The sequence below is a fragment of the Chenopodium album genome, chromosome 15 (assembly GCF_948465745.1).
Source record: "Chenopodium album chromosome 15, dcCheAlbu1.1, whole genome shotgun sequence".
Taxonomy (NCBI): domain Eukaryota; kingdom Viridiplantae; phylum Streptophyta; class Magnoliopsida; order Caryophyllales; family Amaranthaceae; genus Chenopodium; species Chenopodium album.
The window spans coordinates 8,118,586-8,137,493 of record NC_137848.1 but is presented as its reverse complement, the minus strand read 5'-3'; the positions used below and the strand labels follow the sequence as shown (position 1 = coordinate 8,137,493).

Genomic DNA, 18,908 nt, shown 5'->3' with positions numbered 1-18,908 from the left:
GAGAGGAAAAATGCCTAATCGTTGTTGTAAATAATATGTAACGGAGGTAGTAATACAAAAGGAAATTACCAATGTACCCAATCTAAAGACAATACTGTAATTAGAGAGAGATATATAGTTAGAAACCCTTTTGAATTTGATTATGCAGTTTTGTAGGTATCAAACCAAAACCAACCAATTTCAATCCATACAGCTATACAATCATCAAGGGTTTTCCTTCCACATTTTGCGTTCTAAAATTTACAAAAGCTCTGCCATGCCTCAGGCTAAGGCATTTCCTTCCTATGTGACCCATGTACTGTTCTTTCTTTCGTTCTCAATTCAGATCAATATATACATGATGTGAAACAGCCGAAGTGAACTCAGCTGCTTGCAGCCATTGTGCATATGATGAACATGGCACATAGTAACCCCCATTGGCTAAAGAAAACAACTAGTTCAAGCTTGTGGTGAGATGTGAAGATCAATGCATCAGTGGCAGACTGGCAGTCCAAACACAATCACCAGCTCCTGTTTGTTGAGGCAGGAAGGGGCTGAACAGCAGCCAAAGGGTTCACTTGGTACGAAAATGCAAGCTTCCAAAAATCCACCAAAGTCTGTTTCAGCGATAACACCCTACTAAGAACACCCCTGAGAGTAAAAAAAAAAAAAAAAAAAAAAAACCTAATTCAGAAACAAAATCACAATAATTGCATTTGCAATTACTGGTTAAGTTGGTGTTGTATGGAGTATGAATGTATGATACTCCCTCCGTTTTTAAATACTTGCTCCACTTTCCTTTTTCGGCCGTTCTTAAATACTTGCTCCATTTCCTTATTTGGAAAGTCAATATTTAATTCATTTCTCTCACTTAGTGGACCCAACATAAATCATAATTTATTAATTTCATATTCTCTCTCCTCCAATTTTCTCCACTACTTTTGCTTTTTACAATTTTTTATTCTTCCACCTACTCCAACCTTCATATTATACTTTATCCAATTTCTCCTAAAACTCCGTGCATGGAGAAATAGAGCAAGTATTTAAAAACGGAGGGAGTAACTTAATGCCCTGGTGTCGGTAATCAGCTTAATATTCAAACCTCGTTCTTTTTTCTTTTTTTGAAGGTAACATACCTTGTTTTTAACCCAAAAAAAAAAAATTTGATGAACGCTTCTTGTGGGGGCCAGAACAAACAGTATCAGAATAAAGTTGACTTACCTCTTAATGGATTCTCGTTTCTTCTGAATGAAATAGCTAATCACAAAGATCAAACAAGCCAAGAAGATCTTCCTTCTAGATGCAATAACTGAATTGCAAGACCTTTGGGTTATGTTCTGCAATGATATCCAAAAAGGATGTTTTGAATCAACACCTCCATTGTGACCTTGGATGCTCAGGACTGTCATGGTCTTATCTGATTGCTTAACTTCTTTCAAAGATAAAGCATGAGATTCAGGCTCCTCAACTGTTGATACCGATACATCACCAAGTGTTGAGATAGATGATTTGAGATGAGACAGAGAGTGGAGTCTCCTCAAGAGATCCTATGAAAGAAAGTGATTTCAGAGAGAAGGAAATATTAAGTGTTTAATGGTCAGTGCTTCAGTTTAACATGTACACAAAACACTGCTATGTTATGAAAGCCTAAAAGGTATAATGCAAGTGATATATACAACTCACACGGGAAAAGAGGGCCAAAGTGGCTTCTTTTTCAAGTAAATCATGGGGAAAAGACTTACAAAATGAACAGGAAATGATAATTTGTTAAAGGAGACTCCATTAACATTGACTGGCTATATCTACCCTTTATAATACTAATGCAACCTATCTTTTTTATCCGATAGCAATAGTTTGAGAATCTGACATTGGTACCTAATCATTCCTCAGGAAATAAGCTTTTACTAACATTATGTTCTTGAAATGATTGCTCAATGAGTCAAATAGCTAATTAATACACACAAAATGGTAATAATGTAAATACCTGCCGCGCGTTCTCTGGTAGCTGAGCTTTCTCAACCCATGAGATAGCATGGTCGACATCATTTAAAGCTACTCCTAAAAGTGTCAATGCATAAAATTCAACAACTTTGATAAATTGGTCCCCTTCTAAAGTGAAATGCCCAGCAGATACATCCACATCAATTTTCTGCACATCCGGACTAGCAAAAGCATAATACTTGTCATTGTTCAACCGCCACTTCGAAAGAAAATCCTCCAGGAAGTCACGGACTCTTGAGGGATGTCCACCTGAGACCTGCACACATGCACTGGAAAAAAAAAAATGAAAGGCAGACATTAGAATCATGGCCATTTCCCCCTTTTGTCTCAATGGAAAACATCAGCATTGTAGATCATGATATTTGTAATCAAAAACTGTAGACACTAATTCTCCAATTGCCATTCTTCAGCCAGCAGGCTTTTGGCAGAAAGGGTAAATATTCTGCTCACCATATGTCAAGAACTCTAGCATAAACACTAGTACACATATCAAAATTTTAAGATTCCAAAACCGTAATATACATTTGCTTTTAGGGATGCGGAGAGAGGGTATCAGTAATTTAATTAAGAGCTGCAAGTTGGCAAGAACCATATGATAAATCAATTAACACGAGCTACTCTGAATATCATGAAGTTTCACAGTGATGGTTATGGACTAGAACTGGGAAAAGTTTTTTGCAAGAAAAGAATAGATAACTCTTGAAGAAATCACATAGGAAAACAGAGGTCAGGTTGTCAGTCTCAACAGCAAATTTTAAACTGACACTCGCTGTAGGATACAATTACAATTCTGAGCTCCTGTAACCTTTGGTTGATATAGTTACTACTCTAGCAAGAAAATAGAAAATTCAGGAGAGAGGCAAAGGCTTTGGCATACGAGGAAAGTCACTGATTTTGCAGTTTAGAAAGAAAGAAAGGAGAAGGGGGGGGGGGGGGGGGGAGGTTGACTCAATTGAGGTGTTTTCTAAGAAAGTCTTGGGAAAGTTTACAGAGCCACATCTGCTGGCGAGGTTTGCAACCTTCAGGAATAGGCAGATACATTCTAGAATATGAACAGCAGGAAGTCTAATTCTTAAGAACTATAGAACTGGACAAAAGGTGTTTAGTCTAAGAAGCAAGAACAATGGAAGTATACTTCATTTGTGCCCTTGTGCTCTTTCTCTGCTTCCTTAAATATCACATATTATAGTAGTCATTTCACAAGATATATATGAAAGTATGAAGGCATTCCATAAAGATCCTAGAACACAACAAACAGGACATTAGGAAATACCCGGTAAGAACAACTTGAACAGGAATTTCACTGACTGATCCAAAATAACCCTCAAGCACCTTTAACAAATCTGATGACCTGAATGAGGGGAACAATAGTAAAATCATTCTTAGCACCAAAACAATATACATACATGAGTATCTTCCACAATACTAAAGACAATTCAAGCAACGCTTTATAATGCACATACCTTCCAGTTTCTCTCCAAGACTGGACTAGGACCATTGCAGATGATTCCATCATCTCATGCCATACAACATCATCCTCGGTGTATATGTGTCTATTATCATGTAAGCGTGTCAAAATTGAAGAGGCTGATGCTGCCGCCTCCTCAAACATTCCACTAACAAGGTAACTGCACATCGCAACAAATTCACATACTTCATATTTGATTTGGTTTCAACTTTCAAACAAACATCAGACCCCATGGAGAAAAGGGCAAAGAGATGAACATCATTCCTACGGCAAACAAAGTGCAAAACCTAGTGAGCCAACTACAACTAAATCCAATTATCAAGTTTTAACTAATTTACGCACACCGGAATATATTACCACTTTAATCACTCATCAACCAATAACAGCCAATGTGAACAATCTTCTCAGCCCTTTACTTCAGTACTTGAGAGTTACAAAATACGAAGCACGAACTTAAGGAATTATGCTCAATCAGTATCACTATACACTCAAATTTTCACCCAAAACACCCATTGCAAAGCAAAAATAGGACTTAACTAACATCTCAATAGCAAAACTGAAAAGAGGAAGAAAAAAAAAAAAGAGAGAGAGAGAGGCCAGAGCAAGAGCATACAAATCAATCAGGAGTATAACGACTTTTAGATAATTTCCAACAGAGAAAGCAGCAATCTTTATTACAATAGCTTGAATTTTGGGCATTTCAAAATCAATAAAACCCTAATTTGTGTGTCTTAACATGCTATTGAAACAACTTTACAATAGAAAACCTAAAAAAAAAAAAAAAAAAGGGAAATTAAGTAGGATGAAACACCTTTCCGCAAGATCAATTTGTTGCCAAGTTACGAAATCCAATGGCATTTGAGCGGGTTCTACCTCCTCTTCCATTTTACAAACAAGGGATTCAAGAAATTTGGGAAAATTTTCAAACCCAGATCAACCTCATCATCATCTGGTTATTAAGTCAGTTGACATTTTGTTATTTGGGTGGATTAGACTGTACAAGTCAAAGTTTTTTTTTTAAAAAAAGACTGTATAAGTCAAACAAAGATAATACGGATTACAGAGGACTCCGGACCAAACCGTAAGTAGGTAATTTTTTCGTCCCGTTTTATTTATTTATTTTTTTTCGTCAAATCTGAAATGATAAATGGTTTAGAATCAGATCTATCTCAAACTCAACCTTATAACTCAAAACTAAGGCCAACCAAGCAAGTGTCATTATGACCCTTTAATCGAAAATTAATCTCAGTTCAACCACCATTTGAATCACTCTCACCCTATCTACTTTGATTTATGATCAGCTACCTTTTTTTCAACGGCATCCGAAAACTGATTCTCTCTCTTCATATGTAATCGTAATTATTTGATCAACTATATATTTATATTTATTAGAGGAAGCCCCATTTATCATGTTAACAAATAAAATTCGTTTATCAAGTGGGAAAGTCGTAAATAAAGCAACAAAAATGTTCAGTCAGCATGACATTTTTGTAATTATATTAACAAGTGTGGGACTATATTTTTAATCAAAAGTTGTTTTTATTTACAGTTTTGCCTTTTAATAAACAAAATTTGTGTTATTATCAAGGTAATAAACTTGAATTTTCTACTTATATTACCTACTTAAAATGATACCAAGGATTCCTATATTACTATCATTCTACTTTTTCTTTGCAAATTTAATTTTTTCTAGTAAATTATTGTTGGATTAATATATAATTCGTTGTATATCAAAAGGAGAAAGTACAAGTGGATCTATTTGATTTACTAAGAGAGTAAAATCGACTTTGTCATAAATTATTTGGGGTATTTTTGTAAATTCGATAGACTGAGTTGGAAAAATTGGCCATGTATGCAGAAAAGTAATGGTATCGTTACTGCAATCTCCTTCTTCCATCCTCCATCGAAGCTTCTCACATATATTTATTTTTATTTGTTTTCAGGTCATTGAAAATTAAGCTTAATGGCAGCTTCAACGGAAGAAATGGTCACCTTTACCCTTGTAACGTTTACCATGTCTTTAATTTCACCTTTTTCATAAGGTTTTCGTTTAATTTGATGACAAAGCTATCGAAAATGGTGGTGCTGTTAATGGAGGGCAGAGACGAGGAAGATGGTGTCGGTGGAAGGTTGTCACGATGAAGATGGTGGAAACGGTGGTGTCGGTGGGAGTTGGGTGGAGATCGGGGAAGGAAGAAGGAGGAAGGAGAAAATTTCAATGGTGTAGGTGGAGTAATGCCACGATGCCCATTAACTTCACTTCGATTTGACACAGTCTCAGCTAACGAGTAGGATTGCTCAAGAAGTAGTATTTGATTACTGTTCTTTAATATTACAACAATGCCATTAAATTAATGGTTTTTGTCGATAAAAAAGATTAATCAGGCTTGCTCGATTAAGGGCATGTTCTTTTCAATTTAATTTCAGTTCAATTCAGTTCTTAACTTCCTTCACTTATAAACAATACAATTCACTTCATTTCATCAAACAGGCCCTAAAAGCCAATACCCCCACAAGAAAAAGTAAAATATTGAAATCCCAAAAATTCCCCATGTGTACTCAAGTTAAAATACCCATTATACCCCTTAATATTTTTTAGTGTACATGTTTTATGTCGGACATTAAGTAAGGTACTTCTATAAAAGCAGAGTATGCTAATTTCCGATTTCTTGAGGAAAAAGAATACGCAAGAAAGCTGATTAAGAGAGAAACCAAAATCAAGAGAGAGAAACACACAACAATCTTACTTCAATGGATCCCAAAAACACCAGCACTCTACTCGTCGACGATATTCAGCGAACTCAGTATGCCCTTTTTTCTCTCTTCTACTTTCAATTTTAATGCTTTAAGGGTTCATTTCACTCTATTTCAATTTTTACAATTTTTTTGGGTCATTTCTCAGATTCCGTCGATTAGGGTTTTGTAAAAGCTAGATTGGTTAAAATTTGTTGTGGGTATTAATTTTTGATTGTTTGTATAATCCAGTTCATTTTCTTATAGAGTGTTGTTTGAAATTAGACGCTAATTAATTAGTTAATTGGGAATGGAATTTGATTGAGTGTTTTGTATGAAACAGGTACCCTTATGTGACTGGTACATCTGTTATCGGAATCAAGTATAAGGATGGAATTCTCATTGCTGCTGATATGGGAGGTCTGATTTTGATTTTTTTCATTTTGTTTTTGCGATTCTTTAATGCTTCCAATTGTATATATACTTCAGTGAGTAATGTATACTTGTGTTTGGGGTTTGCGCATGATAGTGTTGTGAAAATTTTATTGTTTGGGTTTCGCTGCGACGGCTAGATGGTTTCTATGAATCATTAGATTATTTAGATATAGACTTCAATTGGTTGGAACTTGGAAGGGGATGAAAAGGTGATTTCTTTTTGGAGGTTGTTATTTTATTGAATGATAAGGCAGTTAGGGTTAAGTTTAAGTACATTCAGAACAACTCTTTTGATCCTACAATTTGTAAGATTCATTATGTGGTTGTTATTATGGAGAATGTATCTCATGAGAATTGAGATACAACCCTTTTGAGATTTTACTGTCTACTTAGCTTTTAGCATATAGCCGATAACAACTTCCATTTGTTGGACCCTCTCTGTTTGCACAACTTAAGTGGACTGGATGTGTCATATGTTAATATTGGAGAACTTTCCTATGGATTCCTTGGTTTGTACATAGACTATATAGAGTCAACTTAAATATTTTAAGTTTAGAAGCTGCGCTTTCTAGTGTTTTGGGATAATTACATACTGAGTACAAGAAATGTGTTTTTGAAGGCCTATCCACGTCTCAAAGCATAAAAGTAGTGAGGACTCAAGTAAACACTCATCTTACTATGTCCAATGATTCTTAAAAAAAAATCAAGAAAAAAAAAATGATTGGATATTAGTCATATTCTTGAAGTTGGGGGTTAAACTTATAATACTCACTTGGCTATGCATGCTCTAGTATTCTGTCATCTTTGGCTGATACATGAGTATAGTTTGCAATGCCTTTGTCATCAATCTGACTGTATGTATACTCTACTATTATAGTATTATGATTGCAGAGTCTTCGGAGACATCTGATAAAATTGGAACGATACAGAGAAGATTAGCATGGCCCCTGCGCAAGGATGACACGCACAAATCGAGAAATGGTCCAAATTTTTTCCCCACTTTTGGGATTAAGGCTTTGATTGATTGATTGATTGATTGATTGATTGCAGAGTCTTGACATATCTTCATCATTTGTTCATTATTTCCATCCCTGTAGTATCTTTCCTGTGTCTGTTTAACAAGCTCTTTCCGGAGTAACCTCAAACACAATATAAGGGACCGTGTAAAGCGGTTTATCTTTTAGCATTTATATAACCAAAGTATTGACATGTATGACAGGTTCCTATGGATCCACATTGCGTTACAAGAGTGTGGAGAGATTGAAAGGTATTGGGAAGCACTCTCTTCTTGGTGCCAGTGGGGAAATAAGTGACTTTCAGGAGCTTCTGCGTTACCTAGATGATCTCATGTAAGTGATAATCCTGTTGGCATTTCTTTTGTTCAATAAGTGCATTTAACTTGGTGCTGAAATATGCTGCCAACAAGTAGCAAGAGCCAAAGTGACTGTATATTGTTACTCTTGAAGCCCACAATAGTTATACAAAAAATACAATAGGTCTATAGTATGAGTAATCACTTTATGCTCCTTCCATCATTGATGTGCCTTGTTTGTTTTTGCTTTCCTGACTTGTAACTGCTTTTTTTAACCTTGATCTTTGCAGTCTGTATGACAACATGTGGGATGATGGAAACTCCCTTGGACCTAAAGAGGTGCACAACTACTTGACTCGTGTTATGTATAATAGGCGTAACAAGTTTAATCCACTCTGGAACTCTCTTGTCCTTGGTGGTGTTAAAAATGGGCAGAAGTACCTTGGAACAGTGAGTTTTCTATCTTCAGCTAAATGCACAGATGATTGTTGTTAGAATATTTTGTAGCTGAGAATAACTATCATTTTTTAATGAAGATTTTGAACGGTGTGATGTTTTTGATGCATGTTGTGTAGGTTAATATGATTGGTGTACACTATCAAGACAATCACGTTGCCACTGGATTTGGTAATCATCTTGCAGTGCCAATTCTGCGAGATGAATGGAAGGAAGACCTGAGTTTTGAAGATGGTGTTAGGCTACTGGAGAAGTGCATGCGCGTCCTACTATACCGTGATCGATCTGCGGTCAACAAGCTTCAGGTTTGTTCATCTTTGTCATGGTTTCCTTTTGATGAGATGCCTCTCTAGCCATCTACAAAAAAAATATCTTCTATTTCCTGAGCAACTGAAAAGATACACCATTTTGGTAGCTTAGGCACATCCTTTAAGTTGTTAAAGACTCATTATCTACACATGCACTCATTGATCTCCACTTATAAAATACTCCATTTGAGTTTTAGGATGAGTTACTGTTTTGATTTAGGAACATCCAGCATGCTTTGTTCAATTGTCCTGTTTTTAATGCCTCTTTCCTAAAATGCATTATGTTAGGAGATGTCTGAGCTAACTGGTCTTTGTGTGCACATAGTATTGTCATATTAGAGCACAGTGCTACTGATAAGTGAGAATCTTTAAGAACCCTGAAATATGGAACTTGTGCTATACTGCTATCTTATGATGCCTATTTAATTGGCAAAAGGACTGGAATCATTTTACTTGTTTGAAGTGCTTGCATGTGAGGAATGTGAAGTGGTTTTCTTTGGATCTTTTCTCCTCCTCTCTATGGTTTTGGGTAGGGAGAAATTCAAATATATTTGGATTAAAAAAGATTTGAACTTTGCCTTTGGATTATTTAAGCATTTTTGTCAATTATTTTAACATAAAGAATCATGATAATGCATGTTTATAAATGACACAGCTCTAAGGGAGAAATGATGCTGGAGATATATCTAAAAATCTGGTGAATGCAGTCATCTAGAATTTTTTTTTTTTTTTTTTTTTTTTTTACCTTTCTGCATACTCAGATGGATGCCTTCATCTTTCCCAAAATGCTATGTTTATGTCTTGGACGATTAGAAGTTCTGTTTGATACTGTAGTCCAAAATGTTTGTGATTCACTACTTTATCAAAAAACCTTTACTGTCTTTTGAGGATTTGAAGAATATGTCTAAACTAAGTATTACTTTGAAAATATCAGATTGCAAAGATCACCGAAGAAGGCGGTGTGACAATCTCCCCACCGTACTCATTGAAGACATATTGGGAATACGCTGCATTCAAGAATCCCACTGCTGGTGCTGAGGGCTCATGGTAGATGATTTGCCCCTAGTAGTGGTTAAAAGTTGGAGTGCAATGAAATATGACTTTGAGGCTTTTGTTTGTAATTTCAGCTTTATTCACTTTTAAACTTTACTTGAGAACTAGAATGTTTTCATGGTTAGCCCCCTGTGCAAACCCAATCAAGAAATATTGTTGTTAGTTATTGCAGTAACATTATTATTTGCTCATGTGATTATGGATTTTAACCACTCTTATCTTCATCTCAACTTTCATCTTTTTCCTACAGGCCAGCTACACGACTCGTATATGCTCTTCTGTGCCATAAGTTGGTTATTTGCTTGCATGAGTCACTGTTTTTAAGGTTATGTTACATGGCTATCTGCATACTGGTCTTGTTTGCTGAACATGTTTGTTTGTTTGATCTTCGATTCTTCGGCCCTTTTCAACTGAATTTCTAGGCAGTTAATTGATAGTTTTCTCTTCTTTTTGAAAAATTTCCCAATCATAAGAAGGAATTAGTCATCTTGCAGGCTAAGCGTGACAGCTTAACCTCTAGCTGTATTTAAAACTTATAAATAGACACTTTTGTCTTGGTGGTTTTCTTGACACAAGTGATGAAAGTGACATATTAAGCTTATGGACTAGGCCGTCTCATTTATTATATGCCTCAACGTGCCCGCAACTCCTATTTGCATGTAAGTGATGTAACTGTGCGACACTCCCACCACTATGGTTTCTTGGTATCATTGCATCTCATAAAATGTCTTCCTATTCTTAACAATATGGCAATTATCTGTAAACGAAGTGATTCCGATATGGAAACTAGTACACCCATGACCCCCAACTCCAAAGTTCGTCGTCCCCAATCTGCTGGCATTCCTCGCTCACCACGGTTGAGTCGTAGTAGCAGTGGTGCATCAACTGCTTCCCCTTCAGAGTCTCGTGGGACATCCCCATATCGTTCCACAAACCGGGTTTCATCTGCTTCTCTTCCTGAGGTCCGTGCCTCAAGGTCTGCCACCTCATCCCCTAGACAATCAGTTCATCGGACAAGGTCAATAATCAAGACTAGAAGCGCCACTAAGGAAGAGAAAGAAGATGAAAGCTACAACAATATTCCTATATCCAAAGTCATAGGCAGTCCACGAAGGAGACTAAGTTTGGATAGCAAGGATTCAAAGGAAGATCACAACAATGCAAACCAGAGTAATTTGGCTAGGCTATTTAGGTCGAATTCTCATAACACAATATCGAAGGCTGTAGGAAGGTCCTTGATCAAATCCCCCTCTGCATGGGCCCTGTCTCCAGGCCGTCCATTGTCCGCCCCGCCCTTGGCACCAGAGTCACCTAAGGTGAAAACTGTAAGTGGGGTTCTGAAGTACTTCAACAAGCAGAAGAAGGTATCATCAGCTCAAGAAGAAGAATTTCACCAATACAAGATTATGCATAGTAGGCTGCTTCAATGGAGATTTGCCAATGCTAAGGCTGAGGCTGCTATGGCAACTGTTAGGCGAAAAGCAGAGGTCAGTTGTTTTCCCTCCCTTATATCTTCATTTATGTATGATTGACATTGCTCATATGTCAAAATCTATCTGTTATATGAGAACCATTGAACGTAAAGGAAATTTAGTAGAGGTCTCACCACATCACATAACCGAAAACTCCTAACCTTGCTTACGCTCAAAATCTCGTCTCATTTTTCTTTTTCTTGTACAAAGGCTAGTGTTGTAGATCAGTAGATAAAAGACATAATCTAACACCAAATAACTCTCCGAAATGGTGGCTAGTTGGCCGATTCACAAGGCAGGCCGGGTTGGGGGTGTAACTTAAGACCGGCCCATGAAACAACGAAATGAGTTGATTCCTGGGCAGGTGGTAGGTTCGGGCTGTTATAAAATTGGCTACTAATGACCCACCCATTATATAACTTGACCAACTAACATAAGTAAATTGTAGCCAACATTAGCCCCTTTTTTGGATTGCCCTGTTAATCAATAATATATGCTTAGTTAAGATTTTGATCCAAGAATAATACAAGTTAACAAACTAATTAATGCTATGTGATTGCATTACAGGGATTTCCAACTAATTTCATCACACCATCTTCTAAAAAGAGGTATAGAAAGTTCTTTATGATGGTTAAAGTTTTACAACCCTTTTTTAAACTTAGCCCTTATTCGTAGTTGTTATCAAAATCAAATACGAAGTATCCTGCATTTAGAAAAGAAAGACAACTTGTAACAAAAAAGTAAGGGAAAACAATAGAAAGAAATGAGTGATCAATAAGGGAAAAAATTAAAAGAAAAAGTGAAAGGGTGGTGGTGATCATGAATTGCCATTTATGTTATGAGTAAAAACGAGACGTGTTAAGACACAAGATGAGACGTAAAATGAAACGAAACGCTTAATACCTATAGAATATGGAGTAATAGTTTGAAATTTTAAATGATATGCTTATGTTGTGTCTACATGATATTTGACAGGAGAGAGTGTTTGGTGTATGGCTGAAACTATACAAAATGAGATATGCAATTGCTGAAAAGAGGATGAAAGTGGAAAGACTAAAGCAAAAAGTAAAGTTTCTTGAAATATTATGCCCACAAATTGAGCTTCTCAATGAGTGGGAAAAATTGGAGAAAAAAAATTGTGAAGCTGTTGGTAGAGTTACCAGGAAGCTCTCTGCTTACTCTACTAAACTTCCATTAGTTGATGGTGCAACGGTGTGTTTCATATTTCTTAACCTTGGAATGCTAAGAAAATATTCTACGTATATTATCTATCACGTAATTGAATTTGAGAGGATCAATGAAAGATACATTTTTAAATAACAATAAAATAATGATATGAAAATTACTATTTTGATTGCTAATTTAAAATAAGTTGGCTTTTTGTGTGCAGGCTGATATAGTTTCTGTATATAATGCTATGAAATCAGCTTTGGAAGTTATAGAAAATATTGAAGACACCATCATAGACCTTCAAAATCAGGTTAATTTTATCTAATAATTAATTAATCACCTCAATATCCTGTTATTTGTACATAATTATTGGTTCAAAATTTTTAATTTTGTTTGGGTTGTTCTTGCATGAATGCAGAGTGAAAAAGCAAGCAATACATTAAGGGAGCTTGTGTATACTGTCAATCAAAACGTGGAATGCTTTCAAGATTTGGAGAAGGAAATTGCGTCAGTTATGTCACTAGAGGTATGGTCTTAGCTCGGATTCAATTTTTGCTGGTAGCGTGGTAAAAAAGGTTCAGATATAAGCAATCTTATAATCAAACCGTACTCCTAATAGTAAAACAGTACAACATCAATGTGTTATTATTTGTATGAATTACGACTATATATATAGGGTACTTTGTAGTCCGTACTATGTTAATAAGCACGTACTTACTCCGTAATAGTCTAACGTAATTTATTGTGTGAACAGGCACATGAGAAAAGCTTGGTAGTACATCTCTTACAGGGAAATAAGGAGCCAGAGGAAAGCCAGAGGAATTGTAAACAGCACCTTATGAGATCCTTTAAAAACAAGGAGACAGCTTTAATTTTTTCTATGTTAAATGTCTCTTAATATATTGTTATATCAATTGATCATATTGTTCTTGCATGCTATGTCTATATCTACAATTGCCCCCAAAAGTGGTGAGGCTGAAATTTTTGTATGATGATGGGTCTTTCAAAGGCCAAATTTTGAAAGAATTATACCAAAATTCTATATATATTTACAAGATTGATGAGCTAGTGCATTATACGAGCCGCCTCATAATAGTACTCGAGTCTTGCTACATTTAAAACCATGGCGATCACCAAAGCCTATCCAAGAGCGAGCATCCGAGCACTGCACCATCGACATTCAGCTGCAGTGCTCGGCCTGGTGGGGGATGATAGATAGACACCCACAGCTAGAAATCTAGAGTGTACTTATCATATCATCTTCTAGAGATATACTGTATGCACTTGATAATTCTCAAACCGAAAGGAAATGCCCTTTTTAAGCTAACTTCATAATTTCTTTTGACTAATTCTAGCTACAATAGTAATGAATGGATTTATATTTGCTTTTTGAATAAATCTGCAATATAATTATCACCTCTAAAAAAGCACAAGCTGGCCACATCAAACAATACCTTGTTATAATTAGTACTAGAAAAAAATCATTGCCTCAAATTTCCATCAAAAATCACTTCATAAAAACTATTTCTATACCACCACCCCCCACAATTTGAATCAGAAATTGAAAAAATACCCCAAAAAATAGAAAATAATAATTAGAAAAAAGATTAGTACTAATATTAACATAATTTAATTTCTTTACTTCTTTTCACCTAAAGGAGGTGCACCAACATTGTCATGAACATCAACACAACCACCAATTTCTATTACATGATCACCACTATCACCTCTTCCTAGACTAGGAGATTTTCTCTTAGGCTTGGCTTCTTGCAACATTGATATAACATCCCTCATGGATGGCCTATCAGCAGGGTTCCGACTTGTACAAAGTAACGCGACTCTAAGTACAAGCATCATCTCCTCTCTTACTGATGCACACGACGCCCCTGCATTTTTGTCTAGGATATCATTGATCCCATTTTTTGCCTTAATTTTGGTACGCACCCAATCTACAACACTATTTCCTTCACCAAATTCCGGGTGTACTGATCTTTTTCCGCTCAATATCTCCAATAGTACCACCCCGTAACTATAGATGTCACTCTTTTCATCAACTTGTAACGTATAAGCATACTCTGCATCATCCAAACACAAACAATACTTTAGTACAAAAAAAAGTTGAAAACATAAAGATTACTAAACTTGGCTCTTACTTAAGGTTAATTGAATTCACCCAAGTAATTGGTGGGGTTTAGTACTTAAGTGAATACAAACAAGAAGACAACTTTTTTTTTGTTTTTTAATATTATTAACCTTAACCATGAAATTAACTAATAAAAAGGTGCTAAAAATGAGTAAATGACTAAATGAGTCAATGCAATATATTGCACCAAAGATTATTACAAACTAAGTGTTTGACAAATTGGTGAGTAGGTCCAAATTTAAATGATTTTGAAAGAAAAAAAGCAAGAAAAAGCAACATCACGCGTAACAGTTGAAAGAGCCACTACTGTGTAAGATTGTAGTATGCCACTAAATAACACTGAGTTACCGAGTTGCTGAGTCAGTTCACTGACAAATGACAATAAGGAATTTTTGGTGTTTGCACTATAACTTTATTTGTTTGATGAATCAACATCACACATAGTTTATATAGTATTCCAAATTTCCAATTTTATGGGTAGATTTAATTTTCGTCTGTCACCAAATTGTACAAAAAGAAGCATGCTTCCAAATGTTTGAATAAATAACATACTTGTTGTATGTTATACACACACTGACATACCATAACACTTTGGAGTTTGGACCACATGCATGATTGAATTTTTTCAACTTAGAATTTCAGATAAGTTTGTTAGTTAATTAAATTAATGATGTCTTTATAACAGATTTAAGTGTTAAGAGTGAAGGAGAAGAGCTATACCGGGTGCAATGTAGCCGTATGATCCAGCAATGACGGACATAGACTCGTCGCTTTGTATGAGCTTGGCCACCCCAAAATCGGCCACCCTTGCCTCCATTTCGGCGTCTAGAAGGATGTTACTAGGTTTAAGATCGCGATGAACAATGACTGGATCGCAATCGTGATGGAGATAACATATGCCTTGAGCCACACCAAGGGCAATCTTGTACCTAGTAAGCCAATCTGCTATTAGATTTTCTCCTTTGACCTTGCCATGCAACAAATCATCTAAACTCCCATTAGGCATGTACTCATAGAGCAACAATGTGCTTTCCCTATTACAACAACACCCTAATAACCTTACAATGTTCCTATGCCTTACATTGCCTAACACCTCCACCTCGGCGAGCACCCCTCTTCGCCTCCTCAACGTCTCCTTCTGCTTCCCCCACAACTTCTTGATTGCTATGATCTCGCCACTAGGCATCTCCGCCCTATACACTGTCCCGGTAGCTCCCATTCCGATGATCTTATCACTCATTGCCAAGCACTCCAACACATCATCCGCGGTGAAGTTCAATCTTTGAAAGGCAGTCAACTTCCACGGACCAATCTCCTTACCCTCGGATATTTTACGGCTATAATTGGCATGAAAACACCTACTACCGGCAATCAACACAAACAGTCCAACCCCAAATGCCGCGGCCATGATCCACACAATAGCCCCTGCCGTCTTCTTAGGCTTCTTATCCTCCATATCCGATGCTCCGGCCACCGGAGAACCCGACAAGCACGGCTTCCCAATCAAATTACCACACAACCCCTCATTACCCATAAATGATGATGCATTCAAATTAGGAAAAATCGACCCAGAAGATGGTATAGACCCCTTCAAAAGATTAAATGACACATTAAAAGTCTCCAAAGTTCTACAATTATCAAAATTAGAAGGAATACTCCCACTAAGATTATTATAAGAAAGATCAACAATATTAATAGAAGGAAGAGTAGAAATTTCCCAAGGAATAATTCCTGTCAACATATTTTTCCTCAAATTTAAGGAAATCAACTTCTCACAGTGCCCTATATTCCAAGGGATTGAACCCTTTAAATTGTTCCCTTCCATCTCAATTTGGTACAAACTTTTGCACCCCTTAAAATCTGGGATATTCCCAGAAATCCCACAAAAAGAAGCTGAGAAAATCTGCAAACTAGGACTACCCCAAATCCCATTTGGTAATTCCCCACTAAAGAAATTCTCTGAAACATTCAAATTCATCAATTTGGGTGCAATCCCAAGATCATTGGGAATGTTCCCACTAAAATTATTTTTACTAACATCCATAAAAACAAGATTAGGCAAGTGTCCAAAGCCAGTTGGGATACTTCCATTAAACAAGTTGTTCTGAATTCTTACCCTTACTAATGAAGTGCAATTCACAAGTGATGTTGGCAACTCACCAGTAAACTGATTATTGAACAAGATAAGCTTCTCCAAGGTGTTGTTAGAGCACAATCGCTCCGGCAAAACCCCGGTGAGGCGGTTCGAGGAAACGTCGAGTTTAACCAATTTTCCATTGGTACCAAGACTAGAAGGCAACGAACCGTTAAGGTTGTTATTCCAAAGAAGAAGAAACTCGAGCATTGGAAGCTCACCAACACCTTGTGGAATTTCACCACTTAGCTCATTGCTTAACAAACTTAGTACATTCAGCTCCTTAAGCTCTGAAATCCACTCAGGAATCGAGCCCAAAAGCCGGTTACCTGATAAATCAAGCCATTGTAGTCTTTTCAAGTTGGATAGGCTAGATGGTATCACACCAGAAAAGTCGTTGGAAAACAACAACAGTGCAGTTAAGTTTGTTAAGTTCCCAATTTCTTGGGGTATACTCCCAGATAAGCTACAATTTGAGATGTCTAAGTATTGTAAGTTGGATAACATACCCAACTCAATTGGTAAAGACCCTTCAAAATTGTTATACCCCATTTCAAGATGCTCAAGCTGATTCAAAGAACCAAGTTCTGGTGGTATTGTACCATTTAGGCTGTTTCCTGCTAAATCAAGGAAGTTTAGCCTAGGAATACTGCCATACTCTGCCGGAATACCGCCCGAAAAGTAGCTGCCTCCGAGGTTAAGGTACTCGAGGTATTGGATGTCTGGGAGATCAAGTGGTAAATGGCCGATGAAGCTGTTGCTATAACCATTGAAATGTGTAAGGAATTTGAGCTTAGAAAGTCCTTGAGAAAAAGTTGAATTATAGTTGTTATGGTTTATGTCAAGGATTCTAAGCTCTGATAATTCAAAAATTGAGGTGGGAAAATTACCCTCAAATGAGTTCTTGCTCAAATTGAGGGTTCTAAGAGAGTATAAATGGCGGATATCTGGTGGGATATCGCCGGAGAGATTACGCGAAGAGAGGTCTAAAGAGATGATTAAGGAGGAATTAAGGGCACATTTGATTCCTGACCAAGAACACCAAACAGGGGAATGATGGGGAGAAACAGGGGAAGAATTTGATAAAATTGGGGTAGGATCCCAACTTTTTAGGGAATCTTGAGGGTCTTTGAGTGAAGATTTAAGGGAAAGAAGAGAAAGAACTTGAATTGGGATTTGGGATTTTTGAAATGTGGGTGTTTGTGATTGAATTAGTAAGGGAAAAATGGTGAGGAAAGAACAGAGAAAAACAGAGGGAAACAGAGAAGAAGAGAATTTCATGGTTTTTGAGTGAAGAAAAATCGAAGTGTGGAAGAAAAGAAGTGAAAGAAGGTAAATTTAAGGGAAGAAAGAAAATGAAGATAATTATGATGATGAGAAATAGTAGAAGAAAAATGAGTAATAGTAGAAAATCTAGTAAGAGAAGAAATGGTGCTTTTTTGGAGTGCAGGGTGCAGAGGGTGTTTCATCATGAGTTTTTGGTTTGAGTGGGACTGAGAGTTGGAGAAGAGAGAGTGATATAGATTGACAAAAAAGATAATCAAAAAAGAAAGAAATAACATGATTTTGTATTTTTTTTTTTTTCTTCATTTTCTTTCTTTCTTTCTATTAACAACCATCACCACCTACCTATTTACCTCTTATTTTGAATAGTGAGGTTGAATTTCACTACTATTTCAAAAACTATTCTTGTTTTTTGATTGGCATGGGTGATATCATATCAATCAATATGACTTTTTTAATTTTTTTGGTGGTTCATGAGGAGGTGTAGAGAACATCTAATGGAATGCATAATTCTTATGTTACAATGTTTTCTATAGCATATATGTTCATGTATGTCAAACGGATAAAAAGTAAAGTGTTACCTAAATTGTCCAACTGTGTACAATATAAATATATAATATATACCAGATCACATATATTGAATTATGATTGACAAAGAGACTAATGAGAACTTAACCTATTAGCTACTAATAAGAGTTTATGTACAATAGGCCAGATTACTAAGATGGTCGATAGTCCTATAATTTAATAACATATTTTAATTACTACTTATAAATTTCATTATCATATTCATATCATGTCAAAATAATATCACGTAGTCCATAGTAGAATTGTCCACATGACCACATCCATAACTCCCTAACAAAACAATCTTGGCCAAACATTAGAATTGAAAGCTCTTAGATAGTGATACTCTACTGAAATCTTTGAGATGTTTAAGTAAAATTTCATCCTATTTGT

At 36.2% G+C, this 18,908-nt stretch overlaps 3 protein-coding genes, 1 non-coding gene and 1 pseudogene across 6 annotated transcripts; 3 read left to right on the top strand and 2 right to left on the bottom strand.

Annotated features, from left to right (window-relative positions):
- Positions 1–74: 74 nt before the first annotated feature.
- On the bottom strand, positions 75–4,452 carry LOC145581776 (protein APEM9-like). The gene is made up of 6 exons (XM_081638803.1): positions 4,260–4,452; positions 3,444–3,608; positions 3,254–3,331; positions 1,964–2,249; positions 1,201–1,526; positions 75–630 (listed from the first exon to the last, which is right to left on the bottom strand). Exons 1-6 carry the CDS (start codon positions 4,331–4,333, stop codon positions 501–503), a joined length of 1,059 nt encoding a protein of 352 aa, XP_081494929.1. The 5' UTR covers positions 4,334–4,452; the 3' UTR covers positions 75–500.
- Positions 4,453–6,089: 1,637 nt separating this feature from the next.
- LOC145582858 (proteasome subunit beta type-4-like) lies at positions 6,090–9,936 on the top strand. The gene is made up of 6 exons (XM_081639885.1): positions 6,090–6,252; positions 6,525–6,601; positions 7,836–7,965; positions 8,219–8,378; positions 8,504–8,689; positions 9,627–9,936. The coding sequence occupies exons 1-6, from the start codon at positions 6,200–6,202 to the stop codon at positions 9,741–9,743; spliced, it is 723 nt and encodes a 240-aa protein (XP_081496011.1). The 5' UTR covers positions 6,090–6,199; the 3' UTR covers positions 9,744–9,936.
- On the top strand, positions 7,509–7,609 carry LOC145583684 (U6 spliceosomal RNA). Its single transcript, XR_014100283.1, has one exon. It is a non-coding gene; the product is annotated as a U6 spliceosomal RNA (small nuclear RNA).
- A 409-nt stretch (positions 9,937–10,345) lies between the features above and the next one.
- On the top strand, positions 10,346–13,430 carry LOC145582857 (QWRF motif-containing protein 3-like; annotated as a pseudogene). Its single transcript, XR_014099966.1, has 5 exons — positions 10,346–11,232; positions 12,193–12,429; positions 12,608–12,697; positions 12,806–12,913; positions 13,142–13,430. The product of XR_014099966.1 is annotated as a QWRF motif-containing protein 3-like (transcript).
- A 230-nt stretch (positions 13,431–13,660) lies between these two features.
- On the bottom strand, positions 13,661–18,155 carry LOC145582856 (uncharacterized). 2 transcript variants are annotated; one of them, XM_081639884.1, is made up of 3 exons: positions 16,647–18,155; positions 15,251–16,118; positions 13,661–14,462 (listed from the first exon to the last, which is right to left on the bottom strand). In XM_081639884.1, exons 1-3 carry the CDS (start codon positions 17,943–17,945, stop codon positions 14,026–14,028), a joined length of 2,604 nt encoding a protein of 867 aa, XP_081496010.1. In that variant the 5' UTR covers positions 17,946–18,155; the 3' UTR covers positions 13,661–14,025. The 2 variants fall into 2 exon arrangements, with proteins under 2 accessions (XP_081496010.1, XP_081496009.1); XM_081639883.1 differs by having other exon boundaries at positions 15,251–18,155.
- Positions 18,156–18,908: the final 753 nt, after the last annotated feature.

Coding starts and splice junctions, on each gene's coding strand:
- LOC145581776 (XM_081638803.1), bottom strand. CDS start 4,333: ATGGAAGAGGAGGTAGAACCCGCTCAAATGCCATTGGATTTCGTAACT. Junction 2,250..3,253: donor GTTCAAGTTGTTCTTACCGG/GTATTTCCTAAT, acceptor TTTTTTTTCCAG/TGCATGTGTGCAGGTCTCAG. Junction 631..1,200: donor AAACGAGAATCCATTAAGAG/GTAAGTCAACTT, acceptor TTTTACTCTCAG/GGGTGTTCTTAGTAGGGTGT.
- LOC145582858 (XM_081639885.1), top strand. CDS start 6,200: ATGGATCCCAAAAACACCAGCACTCTACTCGTCGACGATATTCAGCGA. Junction 6,253..6,524: donor GACGATATTCAGCGAACTCA/GTATGCCCTTTT, acceptor TGTATGAAACAG/GTACCCTTATGTGACTGGTA. Junction 8,379..8,503: donor GGCAGAAGTACCTTGGAACA/GTGAGTTTTCTA, acceptor CATGTTGTGTAG/GTTAATATGATTGGTGTACA.
- LOC145582856 (XM_081639883.1), bottom strand. CDS start 17,945: ATGAAATTCTCTTCTTCTCTGTTTCCCTCTGTTTTTCTCTGTTCTTTC. Junction 14,463..15,250: donor ATACGGCTACATTGCACCCG/GTATAGCTCTTC, acceptor TGGATGATGCAG/AGTATGCTTATACGTTACAA.